The sequence below is a fragment of the Monodon monoceros genome, unplaced genomic scaffold, assembly GCF_005190385.1.
Source record: "Monodon monoceros isolate NGI ecotype Baffin Bay Population unplaced genomic scaffold, NGI_Narwhal_1 Super_Scaffold_4, whole genome shotgun sequence".
Classification (NCBI taxonomy): Eukaryota; Metazoa; Chordata; class Mammalia; order Artiodactyla; family Monodontidae; genus Monodon; species Monodon monoceros.
Genome location: NW_021703781.1, coordinates 50,601,335 through 50,616,859, shown reverse-complemented (window position 1 = coordinate 50,616,859; position 15,525 = coordinate 50,601,335). Strand labels below are relative to the sequence as shown.

General features: G+C 45.7%; 1 protein-coding gene and 1 pseudogene across 13 annotated transcripts in view; both read left to right on the top strand.

Moving 5' to 3' along the window:
• The window catches only part of SORBS1 (sorbin and SH3 domain containing 1), a 239,256-nt gene that overhangs the window by 50,218 nt on the left and 173,513 nt on the right, over nucleotides 1–15,525 (top strand). For 9 of the 13 annotated variants that reach the window (XM_029245045.1, XM_029245044.1, XM_029245047.1 and 6 more), the window contains exon 1: nucleotides 6,628–8,067. The exons of the other annotated variants lie outside the window; for them this stretch is intronic. In XM_029245045.1, the coding sequence (XP_029100878.1) occupies nucleotides 8,016–8,067 (52 nt within the window). In that variant the 5' untranslated portion in view covers nucleotides 6,628–8,015. Of the gene's footprint in view, nucleotides 1–6,627; nucleotides 8,068–15,525 lie in introns of those variants that run through there. 13 annotated transcript variants of the gene reach the window in all.
• LOC114883499 lies at nucleotides 12,506–12,603 on the top strand (annotated as a pseudogene).

Below are 15,525 nucleotides of genomic sequence, written 5' to 3'. Positions count from 1 at the left end.
GTTGATCTGTCCATTGGTGAAATGGGGTGTTAACGTCCCCTACTATGATTGTGTTACTGTCAATTTCCCCTTTTATGGCTGTTAGCATTTGCCTTATGTATTGAGGTGCTCCTATGTTGGGTGCATAATTATTTACAATTGTTATATCTTCTTGTTGGATTGATCCCTTGATCATTATGTAGTGTCCTTCTTTGTCTCTTGTAATAGTCTTTATTTTAAAGTCCTTTTTGTCTGATATAGGAATTGCTACTCCAGCTTTCTTTTGATTTCCATTTGCATGGAATATCTTTTTCCATCCCCTCACTTTCAGTCTGTATGTGTCCCTAGGTCTGAAGTGGGTCTCTTGTAGACAGCATATATATGTGTCTTGTTTTTGTATCCATTCAGCTAGTCTGTGTCTTTTGGTTGGAGCATTTACATTTAAGGTAGATATGGGTATGTGTGCTCCTATTCCCATTTTCTTAATTGTTTTGGGTTTTTTATTGTAGATCTTTTCCTTCTCTTGTGTTTCCTGCCTAGAGAAGTTCCTTTAGCATTTGTTGTAAAGCTGGTTTGGTGGTGCTGAATTCTCTTAGCTTTTGTTTGTCTGTAAAGGTTTTAATTTCTCCATCAAATCTGAGTGACATCCTTGCTGGGTAGAGTAATCTTGGTTGTAGGCTTTCCCCATTCATCAGTTTAAGTATGTCCTGCCACACCCTTCTGGCTTGCAGAGTTTCTGCTGAAAGATCAGCTATTAACCTTATGGGGATTCCCTTGTCTGTTATTTGTTGTTTTTCCCTTGCTGCTTTTAATATTTTTTCTTTGTCTTTAATTTTTGATAGTTTGATTAATATGTGTCTTGGCCTGTTTCTCCTTGGATTTATCCTATATGGGACTCTCTGCGCTTCTTGGACTTGACTATTTCTTTTCCCATATTAGGGAAGTTTTCAACTATAATCTCTTCAAATATTTTCTCAGTCCCTTTCTTTTTCTCTTCGTCTTCTGGGACCCCTTTAATTCGAATGTTGGTGCATTTAATGTTGTCCCAGAGGTCTCTGAGACTGTCCTCAGTTCTTTTCATTCTTTTTTCTTTATTCTGCTGTGCAGTAGTTATTTCCACTATTTTATCTTCCAGGTCACTTATCCGTTCTTCTGCCTCAGCTATTCTGCTATTGATTTCTTCTAGAGAATTTTAAATTTCATTTATTGTGTTGTTCAGCATTGTTTGTTTGCCCTTTAGTTCTTCTAGGTCCTTGTGAAACGTTTCTTGTGTTTTCTCCATTCTGTTTCCGAGATTTTGGATCACTTTACTATCATTAATCTGAATTCTTTTTCAGGTAGACTGCCTATTTCCTCTTCATTTGTTAGGTCTGGTGGGTTTTTACCTTGCTCCTTCATCTGCTGTGTGTTTTTCTGTCTTCTCATTTTGCTTAACTTACTGTGTTTGAGGTCTCCTTTCTGCAGGCTGCATGTTCGTAGTTCCCGTTGTTTTTGGTGTCTGCTCCTCGTGGGTAAGGTTGGTTCAGTGGGTTGTGTAGGCTTCCTGGTGGAGAGGACTGGTGCCTGTGTTCTGGTGGATGAGGCTGGATCTTGTCTTTCTGGTGGGCAGGACTCCGTCTGGTGGTGTATTTTGGGGTGTGTGTGACCTTATGATTTTAGGCAGCCTCTCTGCTAATGGGTGGGGTTGTGTTCCTTTCTTGCTAGTTGTTTGGCATAGGGTGTCCAGCACTGTAGCTTGCTGATCGTTGAGTGCAGCTGGGTCTTATCATTGAGATGGAGATCTCTGAGAGAGCTTTTGCTGTTTGGTCCACCAGAGACCTCCTGGCCCCACGAAATATCAATGACTTGAACTCTGTTCTCCCACCTCAGAGGCACAGGCCTGACACCCGGCTGGAGCACCAAGACTTTATCAGCCACCCAGCGGGTCTTCCTAAAGCTGGGCCGCCTGCAGCAGCCTGACCAATGGAATATTCAAATTGGAAACGTTGCCTTAGCACTGGGTGCTAGAGGAGATCTCCATCGCTCCATACCAGAAATACAAAAGGATGGACAGCTCCTCTAAGCTGGAGTTTTTATGAATGTGAAGTGGCTGCTCCACTGTCTCTTTCCCTGTCTCCCAGCTGAAGCAGAAGACTCTGAGGCTTTAGAACAGGGCAGTACTCCTCAACATTGTCGAGGTCATCAAAAATGAGGGAAGTATGAGAAATTCTCACAGCCAAGAGGAGCCTCTGGAGACGTGAAGACTGAATGTAATGCTGTATGAAATCAGCAATGTTGGGGAAATTTTCTCGACTTACCCAGAATGCTAGTCCATACTGCAGAGAGTTATGTAGTAAGGCTAATTATTGACAATGTTCTGAAAAGGTAACACCAATAAACTTTTCTGGACTTGCAAAGGAAAAAGAAAACAGCTGGCTCTGCTGGCAGTCGAGCTTCCAGAGCTAACTGGCATGCCATCTGCTCGCAGCAGAGTGGGAACAATGGTTCACGTGTCGCACCAGCGTTCGTGTTAAGAAGGTTGCCCCAACAAGCCTGGGCAACTTCGCTTCCGTGCAGGTTGCTGGGGGGAGGGGTGGCGGCAGCAGCATCCACAGTGTGTATATCGTTTTTCCGAACTCCATCTGCTCCAATTTGTAGTTTTTATCAAATTTACACATGCGTATAGTTTCAAGAATCAAACAGTTCTCCAGGAACACCCTCTCCTGCCTCCCCTCCCCCTACCTGCCGTCCCCTGTGGCAGTCACTTAAAAATCATAGCTGATTCTTTTGGTGTTTACTTACACGTTTTTCAATAGCTTCCATGTTTTGCTACTCTGGGGTATTATCTATTGGCTCCTCCTGAGGATTTTGCTCTCCTCCCCCTCCCCATGCGCTGTGCCCCAACCCCCTTATCTTTGGAGGAAGAAAAATCCTGTCTTCTGCAGAAGTCAGGAGTGTCATGCCTTATCCTAGAGGGACATGGGGGTCCCTACGTGGAATAACATGCACATCTTTTGGTCTTTTGTGATCTTGCCAATAAGACTTTAAAGTCTGTCCAAAATTCTAAGCTGTAGGTTTGAATTAGACCGTGTGTTGTTACTAGCTCTGTGGACCAACCATAACCAAGGGCCCGTTAGAAGCTGGATTGAATTAGGATGTCTTCTGGATATGGTTTTTTGGTACCTAAATGTCAACTTATTTTGTTGTCCTTTGCCTCTATCGTAGAATGTAGAAAAAGTACACTGTCCCAGTTAATTGCAGGCCATTGTTTGCTGGACTTGGTTATCTTGGGGGTCCTAGGAGGCCCCTTTCTTGACCTCTCAGCTCCAGGACACTCTTAAGGAGATGGCTTCTGCTTATATTTGACCGGTGATGTCCAGGGTTTGTGGGAAAGTGGCAGAGCTGCCTGTGTCTTGGGGACCCAGAGGGATCTGTATTAAATCCTAAAAGTGCCACCTTTTCCAGAAAAGCTGCTGCAGTCCAGTCTCAGGATAGGGCATGTGGACTCTACTCCGAGTCTCAGCATTCCACTTTGTTTCCAGAGCCACCCACAGACACCTCTGAATTCTTTGTCCATTCCTAGAGGACATGCTTCTGGGCTTACCCGTGTCCTCCAGGCTCAGGAGTGACTCCCATCTCTTGCCCTTTGCCTCTATCTGTGGCCCTTCTGAGTTCTGGAGAAGACTTCACTGGAACTCATGCCAGTGATCTTGCCATCTTTCTCGTTAATGAGGAATGAGGGAAGGCAACAGGGCAGCACCTTCTGAAATGAAGGCTGAATTTTAAAGTTGTGAGGGACCTTGGAAGCCACATGGTTTGTATAACTCTGCTTGCATACCTCCGGCAGTGAGACTCTCACTGAAGGAGCCACTCTTTTCTAGTGATGGGTGCTCATCTCTTGGAAAGTTCTTTCCTGCTGAACGGATATCCTTGTCTGGGATGCCCCTCCACTAAACAGATGAGGACAGCCTTGAAACTAGTCAACAAATTATTCTTCCTGTTTTTCTGGCCTAAGTGGTATCGAAAGTGGTTTTAAGAGGCAGCCATAAAAGATGCTGGTAAAAACTCATGTTTTCTAAGCACCGAGTGTGTTGCCAGAGAGGTTCAGTTTTGTTTTTCTTTATCGTTATGATTTTGATTTATTTGCATCTGATAGAATGGTATCAGTGACATGGGGAATAATTACATCTCTTTTGAAATTCTACCCTGGAGCCCCACCAGGAACTGACCCAGATTCGTGCCAAGGAACACATCGTAGGCTTTGGGTTTTTTAAAATGTGTACTTAAAACACTCTTTTGAAATGCTAGACTTTTTGATACTTAAACAGCATTGTTTTAATGGGTGGAGTTCTTTTTTGATCCTCTAAGTTTAAATTTCTTAGCTCAGGGGTGGCCATAGTGACCATCCTGTATTGTGAGTTCAAGAGGCCTCTGAGAGGCAAGTCCCGCACACGTGTGTGTGCGTGTGTGCACGTGCACTTGTCTCCCTTTTGTCAACCAGTTCTAAACTTTTCTTGATTCTTACTGCTTTTACTGAATCTTCAGAAATGCTGGCCATTTTAGGAAAGCCATGTGACATAATTCTTTAAATAAATAAAAATTATTTGACTTAGAGCAACTGGCAGCAATAAATCAACATGGTTGGATTATCATTTCCTTTGAGATTTCCTTTGTTTTCCCAGCTTTATATGACGAACATGTATTATTTTTATATTAGAGGAAATTATTTGGGAAAGCATGGCTGCTTCCAAACTTATTCTTAATCTGCCAATGAGGTAACAAGGTGGAGGATACAGGAGGGGATAACAGATTGGAACATAGGGATGTTGGGAGCCAGGGCTGCCATGGGAACTGTTATTGCCAGTCTTTTTTACCATCAAAAATGCCTCTTTTGTTTTTATATGTATTTATTTTTCTTCTAAATGCCCCTTGCTTTGAAAGATTTCATCTAACCCAACATTGTATTTGTTAAATAGTAATTCCTCCATTGTTGATCAGTCAAAGACTAACTGCCTATTGGAGAGTTACTGGGTTACTTTATGGAGTTGATGCTGTCCCAGCTGAGAGTAGAGACATGTGATATTTGAGTTGGCCCTTCGTTAGGCACTCATCTATGTTCTCCACCTTCATTGCTACCTAAGGTGGGACTTTCTGAGCTGAGGACCCAAGGTTGGGGTTCTGCAGTTAGAGTTCTTCTGTATTTTGGGCTCAAGACCCTGTATTCCCTCTGGTACTGGTATTTCTCCCCAACAAACCTGCCTTGATTTTGTTTTTAAATGCAACATCTAAAAAACCACAAAACCAGTAGTACAGTAAGGCTTCATGGCTGTGCTAACCTTTTTCTGCCTCATCCTTCATCATCCTCGTCATGGTAATAATAGCTGGTTATCAGTTGAGTTCGTGCTTAAGGTGTACCGGATACATGTTAAATGTCTACATAGATGATCTCATTTGACCCTCATAATTCTTCCTCTGTGAAGCAAGGACTGTTAATTAGCCCCCGCATTTTACTGATGGGGAAGCTGAGACTCAGAGGTTGAGTAATTTGTCCAAGGTCATGAGGCCAAAGAACAGCAAAGCCAGGACTTGAGTTGCTTCCCATCTCTTACACCTTCCTTTACTCTCTTTCCTCTTTAATCCTTTCTTTACAGACCAAGACCTCAGCTTCAGATCTTCTTCACATCCCAACACATCACCTTGTTGTGTACCTGGAATTAGTTGATTCTCTCTTCACGGTTCCCCAGTAGGGGAAGAATCCACAAAGTTTTCATTAGATTCTCAAAGGGATCTATGACCCAATAAAAGTTAACGTAGACCACGTTCCACATGCTATCCTTGGAATGGAACTGAGGTCATCCTGTGGGAAGGGAAGCACCTCCTCTAGCATCCTCACTGTTCCAGAAGGAAGGGGTTTGAGGCTTCCTCTGCTGGAGAGCAGGAGAAAAAGAACTCTGGTGAATTGCACTGGAGGCACTAAATAGGCATTTCTGTGGCTGAGAAATGCCTCCTTGGATCCCTTAAGACCCCACCCTAACAGTGGGAAATTAAAAAGGACAGAACCAGATCCCACCTCCAATTGCCACACATTCAGGAATAAACGCACTCTATCCGGGCCCATCAGGGTGCAGGAGGAGGGCTTCTGGCACTGCGACCGAGCCCGTGCATCCCAGGTGTCTGGACCCTTCCCCAGAAAAAGTGCAGTGATAATAACATTTATGTTGTAGGCATTGTGCTAAGCACTTACATGTATTACCTCTTTTAATCTTCCTCATAACCCTATGAGGTGTGGAGTGTTGTTATCCCTATTCTACAAATGAGGAAACTGAAGCCCTGAGATGTTTAATGACTTCCCTGTGGATATGCATTTAGAAAGTGGTTGGGTCTTTACATAGGATTTCAGTTGCACCCCAGGACCTGGAGTACAGGCCTGTACTCAGTTCTAGAGTACAGGCCACCACCTGCATTGCTTAAAGATGGGAACGTGTACATGTAACGGGGTATTAGGTAGATACCAACCCCCAGAGCTGGTGATGAACCTGCTTGTCAAGGTGGTGGAGGAAGGGGAGGCTGCTCTTGGCTCCCCTTTTACAGAATCCTCCCCCATCCTTTTGGACCAGTTAGGTGCATCTGCGTGGAGTTTCTAAGTGTCCAAGCTTTGCAGGGCTCCCACACAGTTATCTCATCTGTATTTATCAGCAGGTGGGGAGTCAGACAATCTGGGCTTCCCCCCTGGTTCTGCCCGTCCAAGCTGTGTGACTTGGGGGGTCATTCAGGCTCTCCGAGTCTCTCTGCTCATTTGCAAACCAGGGAGTTTGAACTCTGGCCTTCATTAGGATGAGGAAGGGTGTCAGCACTGTGGGAGGAAGGCCCTGCCCTTAATGTGTCTTCATAAGCAAATGGCCTGCTCCAAGTACACTGTGCATGTTGTTCTGGTATTAAGATTAATGGGCCAGAAACCTACCTGTAAGTCTGGCCACACTTGACAACTGTAGCTTTAGAAGGTACAGTGAGTATTTTCATAGAGCGATAGTGATCATCATAATTAAGATTTTCGGATCGTTTGTACTCCTCCTGTCTGCCTTTCTATTCTGTTCTCCACCTGTTCATGACCCCCACTGCAGGTATCCTTAAAATCAGAGAGCTGTGGAATGTCAGTGCTGGAGAGGAACTCTGATCACCTATGGCCAGCCTTCTCATTTTACAGGCATGGAAATAGGCTCAGAGAGGAATAGCAACTTGCCTAAGGCCATTCTTGGTAGAGCCAGCATGTAGGTTGGCATTCTTTTTTTAAACATCTTTATTTGAGTATAATTGCTTTACAATGGTATGTTAGTTTCTGCTTTATAACAAAGTGAATCAGTTTGGCATTCTTTCACTTGTGCCCTGCAGCTGTCCCTTATCTCTCCTCTTAACTTCCTTCACAAGCAGACATAACTTTTCATCAGTTTTTACCTTGTATGGCTCTTATGGCCTGTACTTGCTTCCTTGAAAGTAGAGGCTGGGTCATTCTCATCATAGTTTCTCCCTCTTCCTCCTCACTGTCCCTGTGTGTGATGAACAAAGGAACAAGGCCATTGCATAAGCAGAGCCATCTCAGAAGTCCTTTATGGTGCTAGGCCCACTGTTCCACATATTCAGATCATTGTGACTTCTCCAAGCACCAGGATGAATCTCTGCTGTGGACAGAGACCTAGGAAATAGCCCTCTCCATATACTACTTTATCCCATTAATGTAGTGATGGATATACACAGCCAGTGTGTTACCGGAAGCTTTTGGAAGCCGAGATGTGTTGGCTTCTTCATGGCTGTGCTGGGGCTGTCTCTCCAGCAGCGGTATAATCTGGGTATAAAGAGCATCTTTTCTGATCTGAGTGGTGACATTTAACTCTATCCCTTTGCCACATGGCACCGTGTTTATAGACTTTCTCCTCTTCTCTCTGTTAAACATAATTGTTGTCTATTACTCAGCTTTCCCAGTTACCCTACCTTTTAAGGAGAATTCTCTCTTGGTTAGCTCAGTTCCTGGTCCTTTTCTATATAGAGGCAATGAGTGGAGGATGAGCTGGAGGGCCGGTCAGAGTTTGTGTGAGTGTGGATATGTGAATGCAGGTAAGGAGGGGCTGTATTTATATCTGAAAAGACCCAATACTTGTGTGTGAGAAGAAGGAACAGAGGCTAAAGGAAAGGAGAGGGAAAGTGTGTATGAGCTGGGAGTTGGGGAGAGTGGGAAGATGAAGAGAAGAGCCTTTAGAGGGATAGCTGCTCTCTCTGTATGGGATAGCAAAGGTTTTAAAGACAGCTCCCAATGCATTAAGAATTTAATTCCTGGGCTTCCCTGGTGGCGCAGTGGTTGAGTGTGTGCCTGCCAATGCAGGGGACACGGGTTCGTGCCCTGGTCTGGGAGGATCCCACATGCCGCGGAGCGGCTGGGCCCGTGAGCCGTGGCCGCTGAGCCTGCGCGTTTGGAGCCTGTACTCCGCAACAGGAGAGGCCCCGACAGTGAGAGGCCCGCGTACCGCAAAAAAAAAAAAAGAATTCCTTCCCATTGGTGTTCAAGAGATCAGTAACATTTTGCGTTTTATGTTTGGGCTGGATTGTTTGCTTACATGGCTCCCAAGTGAAGACAGGGCTACATGGGGACTCAGTTATGTTCATGCTACTCTGGCATGTTCTAGCTGGGAGACAGAGGCCAACTGTGGGGCAGAAGAATGCGAGAAGCAGACTTCTGGTGTGGGGGGGGGGGGGGTTTGGAAGAATACTCTGTGGTTGGGGTCCAGGGGCCCAGGGCTGGTGCGCCAGAGTCAGCTTGTAGTTTGTATTACTATGAACAAACCCCAGATCATTTTCCTGCATTAAAAATAAAAAATATATTGGAGTTCTCAGATTTGGTACTTATTCACTTTGTACCCAATTTCCAAAAAAATATGAGGCAGTTCAGACTCGGTGGAGAAAATGTAGTGATCCGTTCACATTGTATTTTTTTTCATAGATTTGCCCTAAGAAGGAAGAATAGGTTGAGTTTCGTGATCATATTTTACTGACAGAAATACTGGGAAGGATATTTAAATTTTTGTTCTCCAGGAAATTGCTCTTTTGTACTGATTTGAGATGGGTGGCTTAGCACAGAGAAGGTTTTAAATCCAAGGGAAGGAGCAATGACTGGTCGAGATAAAGTTCTGTCTTCTGCCGGTGTGCCTCCTGGGGTTGGATTGATCTGTGCACTCTGCCTATCTAGCATTCGTGTTTGGTAAGATGACTTCTTCCACTGGTTGAAGGCCCCAGAAGAATAAACAGGCTACTGGAACTTGCAGGTCTGTCCATGGAAGTCCTGGCCTCTTTCTGGGCTCCTTGGAAAGCAGGAGAAACACTTCTGCAGAAGAGCCTGAAGGATTGGCCTGACATCCAGAAAGTTCAGGCAAGCGTTGGTGTTTTGGGTACCAGGCAAGGGCAGAAAGAGGACCTGTCCTGGACCCTCTTGTATGTTGCTGGTGGGAGTGCCAAGCAGCCTAGTCTTTTCAGCCCAATTGCCAAGTACTTTGAAATTTTACTTTTAGATCCTCTTAAGGGGCCTTGTGTGAAGGTAGGAAGTGTCAGCCACCTTTTGAAACAACATCCAGGGCAGACAGTCATTTCCCACCTAGCTTTACAAGATGTCAGGAAAGTAGCCCTCTGCTGGGGAAGGGCCCTGGTCAGCTCCTGGCCTCTCCATGAGCCACACCTGCCTTGTTCAGGCTGGCCTGCTGACTGTAGGCTGGGGAAGTCCCAAGGCAGCCCTAATGGTTTTGGTCACAGTTCCTCAGCCATGTCAGTTTCTCAGAGGGAATCCTAGGCCCTGGGCACCAGAACGTTCCAAGGTTCTTATGAGCAATGTGCCTACCTGGTCCCACACCAAGTGGACAGTCAGAGTCCCTGGTTGGGGGGGGGGCGGGGTTAGGGCTCCTCAGGTGATTCCTTTGTACCCTCTGGATGGAGACCCTCTGTGCCGTCCATCTGTAGTCACGGCCCAGTTCTGCACACTGTGGTTAGTAAATTTGATGCCAGGAGATCCTGGGTTCAAATTTTACGGACTTCAAGCAGTCAGGGAAGGAGGAGGGCGAGGAAGGTCACGGGTGTTGAGTACCAGCTTCGGGAAGATGTCAGCCTGGTTCTTCCAGTTACTGATTATGCTGCCCTCGGCCCAGCGTGCTGGGTGTTCTCATGCCCGTGTCTGGGAGGAACTGAGCTTCCAAGAGATCAAGAGCCTGCTGAGGATCATGCACGTGGTAGGTGACAGGCCTGACCAGCGTCCTCATGTTTTTCCATTAGGATTGTTAACGCCCACCCTAGAATGTTGAGTGTCTCCTCAAGCGTGGCTGTGTAATAGATGTGAGCCACATATGTCATTTAAGGTTTTTCTAGTAGCCACACTTAAAAAGGTAAAAAGAAATGAAATTAATTTTAACTATATATTTTAAACCCAGTATATCTAAAATATTATTTCAATATATAATCAGTATTTTAAAAAAAAATCATTGAGCTATTTTACGTTTTTTTTCCATACCAAGTCTTTAAAATCCAGTGTGTATGTTCCCCTTACAGTACATCTCAAGTCACACCAGTCACATTGCAAGGGCTCAGTGACCACGTGTGGCTAGTGGCTGCCTTACAGGACTGCACAGCTTTGGCATCTCTTGGCTGGAGAGGTATGTTTTGGCTGACTGCCCAGGGTAGCAAGGGGGTCACAGTTTTCTAAATTAATGGTTTCCAAACGCCACAGGATGAATCAGTCCTGGGCCGTCTGCAAGAGTGTCACCTGAGGAGCATCGTCTAGAGCCCCAGGTGATTCTCTGTAGCCTGATTGGAAACACTGTTTCCAATCATTCACTGGGCAGTTCACTGGGCAGTTCAGCACTGGGCAGTTCAGCAGCGTCCTGTGCCTTGGCCTCACCCCCTTTCGGGGACACTTGCATTCCAAGCACGTTCCTTTTGGGGGGTGGTGGTGATGGTAGTGGTGTGAAGGGAAAGGTCGGGGAAGGCATGCCCTGAGGGCCTTTTCCCTCCCCTGCTAAACAGAACTGCAGTTTCAGTGGAAAAACAAGATCTTGCTTATTTATCTGGATGTGATCATGCATAAGGGGTGGCACCTTCTCTTTTGGTGGCCGATAGCAGGATCCTGTGTTCTCAGGAAAGGTGAGACGAAAGAACCAAAATATTTAGGGCAGAATGGGTTACTGTGTGCTTAAGCTGTGTTCTTTTCCAGTGGTTTGGTTTTAAAATTTATTTGCTGACTTAGAGTAAAAAATTTGGTCTTAAAGAGTTACAGTCCAGGGTCCAAACCTCAAATGCCTCAGGCCGAGCAGGTAACATGCGTGAAGGGTAGGGGATTTCAAATCGAAACTCACAGGAATGTTTTTCACTTTCACAAAAATGTGGCCGTCTCCCTTTTTTCTGGAAATACAAGACCCTCTTGGTCTTTCATTTTCCTACTCTTGGTAGAGCAATATTTCTAAGAGAAAAAGCACTGCAGGCACCATGATAAATAGCAACGGACACTTGGCCTTGGTGTTTCGGGAGAGGAATCTGAGAGCCATGGCTATGTAAGCGGGAACAGCTACTGCCCGGCCCCATCCAACTGCTGGCCTGGAGGCTCAATGTCACCAGATCTTGCTATTATTAAGGAGAAGCCACAAATCAGAGTATTTAAAAGGTAAAATCTTTGGGCTTTTAAAAGAAGTTTTAACCTTAGAAATAGACTCCTAGGAATTTGCCCCACCGCCAAAAGACACAGGGTCCTGTGTATCCTTCCCTCAGCCTCCGCCAGTAGTGGCATCTTACAGAACTAGTACAGCATCCAAACCAGGAAATGGGCACTTCTGCAATGTGCAGTCCTCATGCCGATTTCACCAGTTTATATATGTGCTCACTTGTGCGCGCACGTGCGGCACTTCAAGTTAGTGCACCTTTTCTGAGCACCACCTATGTGTCAGGTTCCGGGCCAACAGGGATGAGTTAGATTGGACCCCAGTGATCAAGGAACAGTCAGTTGGGGGAACCAGACAGAAGACAGGGCTTCAGAATATATCATGATTGTGGGATAGAGGGGAAAGGCACTGGGCCCAACCACGGGGGCCTTGAGGGACAAGAGGGAGCTAACAGGTACCGAGGCAGCAGAGGGAGCGGCCTGAGCAAAGGCTTTGACTTTAGGCCTGGTGGGGCCACACAGCTGAGCTAGGAGCTGATTGGCGGTGATGGAGGCTGCAGTGGGAAGCTGGGGTATTGGAGATGAGTTGGAAGAGTAGCCCCTGTAGGTGGCTCCGAGGCTCCTCCCCCGAGAGTCTCTGCATTTGCTCCTCTCTCTACCTGCAGAGCTCTTTCCCTGTCTCTTGCCATGGCTGGGGTATTCTCACCAGGGACAGCTCAGATCAAATAGCATTTCTTAACTGAGGCCAGCCCTGACTACCTAACTTTAGTGCCACCAGCAAAAACTACTTTCAATCTGTACTTATCTTATTTATCCCATCCAGGGGACAGGAATATTGCCTGACTTGTTTATCGTCAAGATTTTCTCGTGCTTGCTTCAGCACGAGAAAATTGGAATGATATAGAGAAGATTAGCGTGGCCCCTGCACAAGGGTGACACAAATTCGTGAAGTGTCCCATGTTTCTGGGAGGAATAAATTAGGAGTTTAGGATTAACATATATACACTAGTATATATAAAATAGGTAACCAACAAGGACCTACTATATAGCACAGGGAACTATATTCAATACTTTGTAATAACCTATAAAGGGAAAAGAATCTACAAAAGAATATATGTATAACTGAATCACTGCTGTACACCTGAAACTAACACAAAATGTTGTGTTAGTAAATCAACTGTACTTCAGTTTAAAAAAAATTTTTTTTTCTTGGGGGCCCCCAAATCAGAACAGGAATCCTGAGGAGGTATCTTGTTTTAGGACTGGATGGGGAGAAAGGAGGGTACGACCACCTTTGGGAGGAAGAAAAACATATTCCAGTGGAAGAAAGTATGGAGTCACTGTGAATCATTTAAAGTAGGTGTCCTTTTTTTTTTTTTTTTTAAGGAGATAAAAATCATTTTTCAACTAATTTTATTCTACTTTAAGAGCTTTATGTCATTCAGAGAACTTGGAAACTTCATTCTGCCTCCTACTGAATTTGTGGAGTAGGTGGGAGAACTATAAAAAGATCCCAAAGATCCACTTTCTTCTGCCAACGGGTGGGAAAGGGGGACAGCGGGGCAGTGGGACTAGAGGTGAGTGGGGTTTGGACATAGGAGCCACCTGGGCATTGAGCATCTTGGAAACTTCAGTAGTGTTCAGGTCCTGAGGATATGGCACTGGGTCTGGCCCCGGCCCCAGTGGGATTTGCTGTGAGAAATAGGGAAGTGCTTTCCAAGGTCAAAACATGAGTGAAGTCATGTTAAAGCATTAAAGGCAGTGTGATTTTTAAAAACTGCACAAACAGGAAAGATAATTATTGTGAGTTGTTTTCTTCCCAAATTGGTCAGCCTCAAGGCCAGCTGGGGATTGATTTTTCTCCCCTGGACTGTCTGGGTTTGTTGATGGAGGAGTTGGAATTTGTGAGGGAGGGGAGTCTCCCATGAGCTTGGGAAGAAAGTTGGGCCTTGGACTCAGAACAAGGAGAGAGGGGCCAAGTCTAAGAGGCAGGAGAGCAGGTAGGTAAGGTCGAGTTACCTTCAGCAGACATTCCTATGTGCCAGGCTTTGGGGGGCGGGGGTGTGTGCGGAGGGGGCAGAGCCAGGAGCTAGGTGAATGCCATGGGCAGGATGCATCAAGGTCGCGTAGTTAGGTGGAGTTAGGGCACACACAGAGTAGCAGGGGTTGGGACAGGGAATGAAACCAGAAGTCCAGGGAATGGTCAGGGACCCAGAAGTTTCTAGGAGCTGAAGAGTAATAGGAAACAGCTCTGGCATCAAACAGTCCCAGAAATTTGAAGTTATGTCATGTCATGCCTCATAACTAGAATTATCAGATTCCCGGTGAGATAGAAACCAGGCAGAGTACAGGTGCTTTGAACATCAGGTTGAGCGTTAGTGTCAGACCCTGGTTAGGGTCGACTAGGAACCTCAGATTACACATCTTGACTCTCTTCTTCTCTCCTCATCACCTGGTAGACTTTTCCATGCTGACTTTGGCCTTTGCAGGTGAACCTGACCTTGGGAGTCCAACTGGATCAGTGCTTTACCAGTACTAGACTAGCCTTCTGAGCAGGGTCCTTCATAGTCCACTAAATTAGTGGACCAATTAGTGGATGCTTAGATTCCAGAGGCCAGTGGTAAGACTGAGTAGTTAGGGAATGGGTTGACTTGGTCATCTTTTAGCTGGGAGGTATGAAATTTGCGGTATATTTTGAAGGAACCTAGAGGGTTTGAAGTCACTATTGGGATACAGTGATCATAAGTCAAGCAAACAAAAGAGGTTAAACAACAACAAAAAGACAAAACGAATGTTGACATGATCCTTGTCCATACATATAGGTTAGTAGGAAAACAATGTAAAAATAAGTGATTTGTGCTCTGAAGGAGAGAGACATGGTAGTTAGGAGAACATGTATCCAGAGAGGCTCCCATTGGTCCAGAGCTGGTTGGATTGTTGGATTGATGTTGAGTAGGAATGAAGGTGGCTAAGGTGACTTTCACAACATCCAGGATTGTTCTGTGTTCTTGGGATAGGCTAGAGATGGGGATGTAGATGAGGAAGGTGATGGTTCAGGGTGTTTGGCAGGGCCTTGAACAACTCTTGTGACATCTGTTGGAGGGTTGGGTCAGAGAATGGTCTTGTTTTAGGCCAGGATATAATGGTACTGCAAGAAATATTGGACTGCTTTTCTCCCCAGAAGGGATAAATTAATATCTTGTGCTTTTCCTAGGCTTCCTGCCTCACCTGTGCTCTTCCAAATTTGCATTATGGCTGAAGTGGAGAGCCCTTAGGTTGAAGGGGAGGCTTGAGTGTCTCCTTGTTCTCGTGAAGGATACTATGGATTGCTGCTCGGCCTTGCAGTCAGGAAGGCTGACCTTGGTCAGCCATGGGTTTCTCTGGTGCTGGGCTGTCTGAAGGTCACCTAGTAGCATCTGGTGATGTCGGGGAAGAGATCTCTGGAGGCTGGTCCATTCAGGGAACCGGCTTACTCCGACCTGTCATCCTTGTGGTACACAGAACTTACTTTGCCATTCTTTGCTCGAGATTGCTCAGGTCGTTTCTTGACCACAAGTGGAAATCTGGGAATAGAAGTGCTCGGCTGGCTTGGCAGGTTTCCAAGCATTGCATTGATCTGCAGTGTCCTGCTCTTTGGTGGGCAGTAAGGATCTGATCAGAGTGCTGTGTGCCTTGGAGCGGTTCCTCAAAGGCCACCTTGGTGACCAGATGCTCCCCGACCCTTTGCTCTACCAGGGTTTGCCTACACAGGTGTACAAGGGCTCAGATCTGCTGAGACTGGACAACTCCAGTAGATCATCTGGAGGCCCCGGCGTTGGGTCATGATATATAGCGACAAGGGCAGAGAGGGAGGCTGGCTTCACTTACCCAGTTGCCATCCTGGCTGC